Source organism: Thunnus maccoyii, chromosome 4 (genome assembly GCF_910596095.1).
Source record: "Thunnus maccoyii chromosome 4, fThuMac1.1, whole genome shotgun sequence".
NCBI lineage: Eukaryota > Metazoa > Chordata > Actinopteri > Scombriformes > Scombridae > Thunnus > Thunnus maccoyii.
The window spans coordinates 24,709,045-24,719,770 of NC_056536.1; the positions used below are offsets into that span (position 1 = coordinate 24,709,045).

Here is a 10,726-nt window from a genome sequence, read left to right on the forward strand (position 1 = left end):
TGTTTCACCACCGCTTTTGAGACTGTTTTCTCCAACAAGAACCTATAAAACGATCACCTTTTCACAAAAACTATCAAATAACTGTCAAATAATAATAATAATGATAATAAAAATAATGGTGCGAGCTCATTTACTCAGCTGCTAGAGAGAGATCCATATAGCTTCTGACGCCAGAGCAAAACAAAACACGGTAAGCTGTTAAAGCATCCAAAGAGATAATCAGGTTTTTTACTGTGGCATTTCCAAGAAGCAAGGACTGGTTGGGATAACCTGAACTTGCCGGGTCTTATTTCTGTAATTAGGTTCTGTACCCTCCATAATTCCCTTCACTCGTTTCCAGGAGGACGGCCTGCTACTGCCTCCTCCCCTCTCCTCTCCTCTCCTGTCCTCTCCTCTCCTCTCCTCTCTGTCTGTCTGTACTTTCAGAAGGAGAAAACAGAGCATCCAAGGACAGCCAGGAGGAGCAGTTCATTCACATTCCTACAGAAGGTTGAGTCAGTCCATAAGGTTTCCCGGTTCATGTAAATAAGTTGTACAAACATAAAGCAGTTCTTCTTGTAGCACTTAAGGCAGTTTTTCCTGACAACAGGCCAACACATTGTCATATCATGAAGGTAATGATTCATGGCTGAAAAATATGACTCAGTCCTCATTTTAAATACAATAACCAAGAAAAAAAAGTGCATCTGAATGTTTTCTTTCCTCACAGAAAGCAATGGTTAATGGTATTTATATAGTCATAGAATTTTTAAAGCTGAAACAATTAGTCAATTAATCGTTTGTTGTCATTTTTCAATTATAAATGCTAAAAAATCACTGGTTTCAGCTTCTCACTTGTGAGGTTTGGCTGCTTTTCTTTGTTTTATGTGAAACTAAACTGAATATTTTGGATTTTGGACTTTGGACATAACAAGCAATCTGAAGACATCTATTGATTGATATTTTTCACTATTTTCTGACATTTAGACCAAACAATTATTTGAGATTTATTCCTTCTACATATAATTATTCTGTGATTTCAGGATTTATTATAAAGCTACTGTTATTTCTTTTAAGGGGCCTGAGGATGTAACCTGCTGTGTTGGAGGTGATGTTTTCAGCGTTGTTGCATTTCCTACTGGTCACCAACAGAGGTTGACAAAGATCACCGATTACTTTTATTAAAACACATGAAGCAGAAAAAAAGAAAAAAAAAAAAATCCAAACTTTGTGAGGATTTTCCAAAGTAGCAAATGTGCAACAGACATGCGCTTCAAAAAGCCACCGATGATGCAGCACAGCGGTCATGACCGCAGATCAAGTAGTAGTACTCCGGCCGGCGGCCACAACACCTGTCTGTGTCATTTATCCCTTCAGTCCGTCTTAGATCATGGATGAAACTCTTCGGCCTCTCTGGCATCTCTGTCTGGGACTCCCATTGGGAACAGGCTGCTCTGTCCTCCTTAGACTCAGCTTTCGGTCACAGACTGTTCGCTTTGACATCTTTCTTCTGACATCTCGAACACCCAGTCGTCATGTTCTATTCTACTCCTGATTTTTTTACCAACACAAACCTTGCTTGTAGCCAATCTGCAACATACTGCGCAGTAAAAAAATAAAATAGCCATATTTTTGATATTTCAGTGTTTGATATTGTAATAGATGAGTCAGCAATATTTAAATATAACTGGTTATTTAACCAAACTCTATTTGTAGCACGCTGTCGAGTACTGAAAGCTGACATTCAGTGTTTGATCACATTCTAGTTTTGTTTGTTTATTCTTTGATCAAATATTTCTTGACTTAAATCAAAATTCTGCTCATTTGAAACTTTGTATTATTAAATGAAAAAAGATATTATGGAAAGACTGGAATGGTGGAAAATATATATACAGTACCAGTCACACCAGAAAGTGTGTCCAAAAGTGTGTGTAACCAAACTATGTCAAAAGTTATCCCATAAATTAGAAATCATAACTTCAGTTTTTTAAGACTTTAAGCCTCAATTTGACTGTTTGCATAAATATTTGTAGGTGATTTGTGTGCAAAAAAAAAAAAAGCGATCCCCCCCAACTCTCAGTTTCAGATATAACACATCCACTGCTAAATTTATACATCTTATTTACACTGCATAGAAGACTAGTTTCACCGCCTGTCTCACATCTATATTAGGCACAAAGTCTGGCACATCGTCTGTGGCAGCCGGAGTGCTCTGTCAAACTGACACGGAGACGGCGAGGAAACAAAAAGATCTTGCGAAAGCAAAGATGACATTTTGTCTTTTTTTTTTTTTTTTTTTTTTTTCAAATTTAGAAACAGAGCAGGCAGCCGTGACAACACATCACACAAGTCAATACTCAATCAACTAATTATATCCACTTTGCACAACAATGTCTCACGACACAGTCATCGTGACTATTATTAGCGAGTCTGCTTTACTCTTTTTAGTCTTCTGTCCTGTTCAGCTGCTTCATGTGTCGCCTGCTTTCTTCTGTTTCATTTTACATGTCGTCTTAATGTCTAATCTAACATCTGGTCAAGGTACAACTGTTGCAAATTGGCACATTTACAGTGATTGTCCCTGTAATAAATAAATAAATAAATAAATAGATTTATGCTTGGTCATTCTCATGTGGTAGGAAGAGGAAGTGGGATACCTTCAATCGAAACAACTGTTTAGAGAACTTCCCATATTCCAAAAGAAATGATAATAAATGAAATAATCTGTAATTCTCCAAAACCAGTGCTGGTACTTCAGTTATACTGGGCCTGAGTGCCACTACTGCACTGCAAGCAGCAGCTCAACACTGCTCAGATTCAGCCCATGTATGTGTAACAGTGTAATGACATTTCACTAATGAAGAAATTAGTTTAAAAATGCAGAACTGGGTTAAAGGTTAGGACTGTCTGAGATTACAGTTCTTCTCCCTGAGCTGCTGTTTTGACTGAATTCAGAGAAAAAAGGAGATGAAAACCGAAAGGTCGACAACAAAATGTGAAGATCCAGAAGGGGAAATAAAATAACGGGAGTCTACCACAACGTCTGCAATAAGAGCTCTGTCTCAACACAGTGGTGTACTGTCCTCTCTATGTCTCAGCCTTACAATGAGGCCATGTATTACTACCTCCAGACGAGAGTAGGAACAAAATACAGATAACCAGACAGCATTCTGTTAATAGATGTATTGTCGTCATCATCATTATCCTCGACATCATCGTCATTATCAAAACCACACAGGCACAGTTTCACAATTTCCCAGTTATATCACAGCTGAAGTGTTTCATTATGTTTTAAGATTGCCCCGAGCAGAGAATAATGTTTTTTTGTAATAACTTCAAAATAAAACTAGAGATAAAAAGTCAAAAAAATGCGTCACGACCATTAAGTTTTAAGATCATTCCAGACATAAGTTCATACGCTCTTTCATTTCCTTAAAGGAACGCTTCGACATTTTGAGAAACACATTTATTCGCTTCCTCGCTGAGAGTTACTGTAGATGCAAACAGACATATCAGAAAGCACACCCACTGTGCACAGTTCTCCCAGGAAAAGGGTGAAAGGTCAAATCAGACCACATAGACCTGACTCAGCTCAACGTTGATTGTTTGGAGAGGCATCAATGTGCCAAAGCTGAAAATAGCTTTCTAATAAGTCAGTGCTGCAGAGGGTTTGTGTTTTTTTGTTCATGTCCTGAGACGCCACAGGAACTGTTAACTTTTGCCACATTTATTCTGTGAACAAGGTTTGCTCTGGCAGGGTTTGGAGTACTTTTTTTTTCCAAAGATTACATGCAGAATCTACTGCGGTTTCACTTTGTCAGCTCCTAATTTAATATTCAGCAAGGCCGATACTTGATTCTATCTCAGAGCTCTCTTCAGGTACATTTTACTGATGCAAACAGCTTTTAACCAGATAATACTGAGCATGGCTACTGTTCTATTATGTTCTAGTGGCACCTGGAAGCTGCTTGGCATCCTCTTCATCACATATTTTGTTACCCTGTTCAATGCTGTATTCTGTCATTTGTGTTCTATTCTGTACACACAACATCTACAGTATTGCACATCTGATCCCTCCTCTGTTGCTCTTCCTGAGGTTTCTTCCATGTTTTCCCCCCATTAAAGTGTTTTTTTAGGGAGTTTTTTCTTATTTGAATCGAGGGTCTAAGGACAGAGGATGTTGTATTGCTGTACAGACTGCAAAGCCCCCTGAGGCAAATTAGTGATTTGTGATATCAGGCTATGCAAATCAAACTGACTTGAGTATTAAACTGTTAACTTTTTGCAATAAATTTCAGAAACCCTCCACTACAAGAAGCATTTGTGTCATTTCAACTATAGCAGGCTTTTAGGTATTTGACTACTAAACTAAAACTGTAATACAATATAATTTGACAAACCAGTTATTGTTATCCTATTGATGACTTCCCTATGCATGCTGCAATGCTGAGACATTTATAAGATCATAAGAAAAACCTTAACAGGAAAATCCAAATAAAAACCAGTCCATCCATCTACTTTAGCAGCTTGTCAAAATCATCAACACGAGTGAGGATGAAGCTGCATCGCATCAAACTCTGACCTGTCTGCTCCTCTGCAGGCTAATATTTGAAGTTGATGTTGACAAGACAACACCCAAGTGTTGCATAACTTCATGCCAGCAGAAAAAACATAAGGAATGGGAGGCAAATTGAATCCTACTGCAGAGCTCAGCGGCGGGACACAGCTGCTGTAACATCACTGAAGAAGCCTTCATATATATATCCGCTGGACTCCGGATAACACTCAGCAAGCCCGCAGCCTAATTACCACCTAAACACCAAAACCGCTTCAGCGTGGGAAATAACTGTCCACACTACAGTAGCAGAACTGACCTGTTTTTCAAGGGTTGACTCTTCAATTCGTAATACGTTTTAGGTTCCTCTTGAAACTCCTCTCCAACCTCGAAGTCGGGAACTATTCCCGATTCGGACTGCATACTTGCAGATGTCAACTTTTAAAAACGTTAAACACCTAAAGAAAAAAAAATACAGACTGACGGATTTTGTGCCGCCGTACTTCGCTCAGTACCAACCGCTGTCAACGCGAGCCGCCTCTGTCCAGGACCCGGAGCTTTGTAGTCCTCAACAGCAGCGGGCACAGCGTCGCTAACGGGCTGCACGCGACGCCCCGACTACAACTACCAAGATGCACCGCGTCTGTCAATGTCAGCATGGTTTTCATTGGCTGCAACATCCTAGGGGGATTTTACACAGCCTTATTTGCTCACACAGTGAAACTTCAGTGTCATAAAGTTTAATATCCTTCTATAATAATTATTAATTCATGCGAACAGCTGTTTAGCGCAACAATTTACTTTATTGGATAAATGTAAACACTGATTTTGAGTTATAAAAAGGCTGTAAATCTGCAACCTGCAGTCTCAAGAGACAACAACGTCACATTACACCTGACTATACCACAACGAGCCACGTATATAAAAATATTAATGTCAGCATGTAAATCGGTGCAATAATCTGAGTTCATGTGAATTATCTTCCACTATATTTCCGTGCAAAATAACAAACAAAAATGCAGCACACGTGACTCTCATATAAACTGTTTTAGATTGGGAAAGCACTGATTTTTGCATGAGAAGACAAAATCAATACATGGTCAAGTATAATTATTATGCTCAGGGTGTCAAAGTCCCAGAGCATAATACATGTAGAGTGACCTTGAAAAACCGCTACACGCCGAATCATCCACTGATGATGTCATGTGCAATCATAAAAGGGATTTCCATTAGGACATACATGCATCTGTGTGAAGGGTTTTACTGGCAGGTCGCTTTACTCACTCAGAGATTCAAACACCAGATGTCCACTTTTGCACCACCACAACACATACACACACAAAAATCAATCACAAAATCACTCCTGAACAGCACTCGTTGTATTGTTAATAATCTATAAACCTTGCACTTCTCTTACAGGTCAATCTGTAATTTGTAAATCATGCAGTTATTGCACTCAAATTATGACAAACCTGGAGACTCTGTCGACCCTCATGTCTCTGTTTCCCTCCTGTGCAGACAGTCTGACCTGACTTTGCTTTTCGTCCCCTCAGCACAGACTGTGCTCTGCTCACCAAGTTTGATCTGCTCAGTGGACTCCTATCAACCACTTGGGGGCAGTGTATAGCTAGGAAAGCCGGAGTTGTGAGCCTACGGGGGGCACCCTCTATTACAAAATGGAAATTCAAGTTCAATATTTGCATTCGCCTCATCCTGCTGAACTGGTTTAAGTCTGCATTTTACCAATGCAAATATCATGCAAATGTGCTTCTGCTGGAAAGCACAGACGTAAAAACCTGAAAATAAAACCTTAACAGGCATGATGATCATTTCAAGACAGACTTAATAAGACACTGAATCAGAATTTGCCAATATTTGTACACTTTTTTTTATCTTTGTCACAGTGGCTCAGAGACGTAGTTACAGTCAGAATAGGAGACATGATGCGGAACCTGCAGGGCTTCCTGATCAGTCAGAGAGGACAGCGCCAAGCACACAATAGACTAGACAACACATATTATTCTGGGTGCTGTTGTGGGATGAATAGGGGCGCTGATTACCCCGGGCCTCCAGCTGAGCGAGGCCCCCAGAGTTTGTAGAGTAGACTACAATGCCCTTTGTAATTCCTCAAGTGGGTATACTATACTGTATAAATATTTGATACTGTTTTATCTTTGAAGAAAGGAATATCAAAGATCAACCTGATTTTAGAAAATACAACACAAGAGCTAATATGCTGTTTTTTCTGAAACAAAATGAAACGAGTCTTCGTCCTGTAGATATATTCTGAACAGGGGATTACTGATCTAAACATATACCCATGACAGCCAAATCGCACTGTCAGGGCAATGCAGAAAACCAGATCACGTTGCCTGTGCATACAGCCTATAATTTAACTTCACCCCTGCCTTATATGCAGCAGTCTGCCAGTGCAACATGTGCATGAAGGCTGCAACACACAAATGTCAGACAGCATATGCCCAGCGATATACTGGCCGTGTGCCATGAGATAACTGAACACATGGACAACAATAATAATACTAATAATTATATAGAGGCACACCATCATCGTTTACACAGTGTTGTGTAGATTTAATGAAAAGTGACAGGCAGTGTAAACACTACTGGCTAATAACACCGAGCATGAACTGAAATGTAGAGAAACAATAGCAGAGAAACGTCTATGCTCAGGTGCGAGGAGACAGTCTTTACTTGTTTTCACTCACAGTTCTTTCATGCTGTCAGTCGGTGATCAGTGACTTGCGACTGTTTGCCACCAAGCACTTCCTGAATGCTGGAGTCAAAACAAGATCCTGGAATATGAGCCAAAGGTGTCCGGGTGTTCCAGGACATCAGTGTTGACTGTCAGCCACTGATCAGTTTGTCCTGCCAGGGAACTGAAAAACGGTCAAGAGGCAAGCCCACTGACCATTACCCGTTATGAGCTCATTGCCAAACAGAAAATAAAATGGTCTGTATACTACTTGAAGTGAATACTGCTGTGTTACACTCTCATTTCTTCTGTATGTTGTTCTTGGGAATAGTGAAATTCGGTAACATTTTATTTTATTTCCCCTATTTGGTATTTATAAGCAGTATTCAAACATGTTATAAATGGTTTATAACACACTATAATATAGTTATAGGCAGATAATAGTATATTGTCATTCTGTTTATACGCCAGCTTCCAGTTACGGATGACTACAGAAGGAGCAGTTTCTGACAATAACACTTATATTTGCTTACAACTGAATTATAATGTGGTATAAACTATTTATTAGTTTACTCATAAATGCTACATGCAGGGGACTTAAAGTATATCTTACCTTCAAGGTAGAAGGGATGTTAAACCACAAATTGTAATCAATGATCTTGCAAAAACTTAGTTATAATTTGACTCAAAACGTGTATCTCTAAAACCAGACTCATTCATACAAGTCTGATGGGCATCATAGCTCAAAATGGCTCCTTTGTTGTTGCTGTTTTAAAATGTTACAGTAAAGGCTGAACTGTTGTTTCCTCGTGTTTGCTTACAGAAATTTGTTTAAAGATGTTTCACAAACTTCCTGGTCATGTGCATGAGATTATTTTTGCATTTACTAAAATTATTTACTAAGCTATGTACCTAATATTTGCATCAGTTTTATTCAAACTATTTCTGTAGTTTGTAGTTTTCTATTTCAAGTTATTCTACTTTATTTTGTCGTTTATGATTTCAGCTCTTTCAGTTTCTGTTGTTGTTACATGTGCAGTGGATTTGCATAAAGTGTCTGCCAACCTACATTTGACTATGCTTAAAAGGGGGCTTGAAAGCATCTCAAATTGCATAGTTAGCTTGCTTGCAGTAGTTATGAAGCAGATATTGCATTTTTAATCGTGCAAAACGACTTTTAAGACGATTTGACGATGATTCGGAGAGTACTTTCTTTGTATTCATTTCCTTTTCTGAAAACTGTGGATTTATTAGTTGCAAAGCAGATACAAAAAATTCTCACCACGTGGACAACAATATACTGCAGATTTAATACTGTGCAACTGAAAAGCAACCTGCAATGTAAGTTTGACATATATTATTGCTAAATCTGCTATGAGTTTTATATGTCAGTTCTTATCCCAATTCCCTAAATGTATTCAAAGTAGAGCTTGCCATTGACGGTAGAATTAAACTCCTAATGAGGGTAACGAGGGCAATGAGGGAATCCTACTCTTTTGTTTATGAGAGCATTTTTCCTGTAAGGAGGAGACTCACTGGACAGATGGTTTTGGGGGATCTTAATGAGATACTTATTCATGTCTGATGTCAGAAATCCAAGAGCAAAGGGGGGTGGGGGTGGGTGGGGAGGCCTCAGTCTGCTGACAGGCTATTTAGTGTACTACGAGGACATACAGTAGCAGCAGTGCAGTGCCTTAATTTATCAGTTGTCAGACATACTAGCTCAAAATTTATTGTTGTTTTGAGGACTTTAGCAAGGCTACTGTGCTGGGTTCTTTGGAAAATTACCACCTGAGTACCAGTAAAGACAGTAATGAATATTTCAGGAGCACTGTCCTGAGCAGGAGAGAATATCACATGTGAAACTCACACTAATAGTCTGGTTCAGCAGTACCGTGTCTTTTGTATTGCAGGTGTTGGAAAGATGTTAACTGATGTGTAAAGGGACATAAACATAATAGTTGGCACTGGCTGCGTAACAACTGCCACCAAACTGGTATTTATATTTGCTCTGCATATTTATTAATGCGAGGCCAACGGTGACATTTAAAAACAACTGATTTAGACAGTTTTTGGTTTTCAGTGTTAAAGCCACCAACTGAACAAAATGTAAACTTTTCTGTGCTATATGTTGACTCTGACCTACAACATGCTCTACAGGTTAAGCTCCTTTGAATGTGCAGAAAGCAAACTTCAGTCTCAGTGTTCATCAGTTAACAATCTTTGCTTGCAGCTGTTGTTAATCTTCCCACAGTGTTATCATTTCCTGTGTCTCTTCAGTTTTCCCACACGTGAGACACATCCTCTTTAGCAGCTCATGTTCTTTTTTAATTACTTAGCTTGTGTTTTACTGCCACAGGTCAATATATATGTGAAGGAAAAAAGTCCTTAGTGCAAATACAGTACACTAAAACAGATTAAAACATACACAAAAACTTGTTAACTGGATTAACATTACTGGGAATCTATTTACTGACTTAAAAGACAAATGTGATAGTAAATAAAGGAGGGTGTAAAATACTGTGAGGATACAGTACTGAGGTGTATTATTTTCTGGAGGTACTCACAGTTGTAAAATAAGGCAGGTGATGAGAGGTGACATTAAACTAATGACAAATGCAATGAAAAAAAAAGAAGCTCCTTATACATTCACATGGTCTGAAATACTTTATATTTCAAAAATCAAGGAAGCAATGTTTTCAGATACAGGTAAATTGGTTATTTGATAAATGTCAGATGTCATAAGCAAAATAGCTTTAACTCTTTTCTTTAATATTTGGTAGTAGCCTTTCCACCCCTCGTTATTTTTTATTTATTGTAATTCTGGTACTAATTATCTTTAGCTGAGTTTTTATGAGGTCTTTGTGTAAACTTTTAGCTCATTCCTACCTCTTCTGCATAAGTGTTACATATAGCTGAGTATATGTAGGTAAAGTGTTTTTATAATAAATGAATGTCCTTGTGTACAAATCAAATCATAATTCTGCAAATAAACAAGTAAATAAATTACTTGCATTGCAAGGATCTGCAAATAAATTTAAATTTGTTACTATTTCTATGTTTTGCTGCCATTTTTTTCTATTTGTTTGTACATCACACAGTATGTTTGGTTTTGATGTGATTTCATTAAATGTAATGATGGTATTTTAACAGTCTGATTGCATGCAGTGAAGACATAAATATTTGTTGATTACACTGTGTATCTTTAATATGGACCCCAAATAGAGTAGCAGTTGCCATGGTAACAACTAATGGGTATCCAAATAAACAATAAGCTGATGTCAGGATACAATAAGGCTTCTTTAAACTCACTATGTACACATTGTTTCCATTTGCATGTGATAAGAATATTGGAGATGATAAAAAATCCATATAGTGTGATAAAGTCACATTTGATCAGAATAAAGAGGGAACAAATAATTTTCTATAAGGTCTGTGATGAGACAATATGTACATGTAGGCTATTATGGTATATAAAA

At 38.1% G+C, this 10,726-nt stretch overlaps 1 protein-coding gene across 5 annotated transcripts in view; it reads right to left on the reverse strand.

The window, feature by feature from the left end:
* Positions 1-5,062, reverse strand: part of mitfb (melanocyte inducing transcription factor b) — a 30,302-nt gene extending 25,240 nt beyond the window's left edge. For all 5 annotated transcript variants that reach the window (XM_042409881.1, XM_042409879.1, XM_042409883.1 and 2 more), the window contains exon 1: positions 4,854-5,062. In XM_042409881.1, coding sequence (XP_042265815.1) covers positions 4,854-4,957 — 104 coding nt within the window. In that variant the 5' untranslated portion in view covers positions 4,958-5,062. The remainder of the gene's footprint in view (positions 1-4,853) is intronic.
* Positions 5,063-10,726: the final 5,664 nt, after the last annotated feature.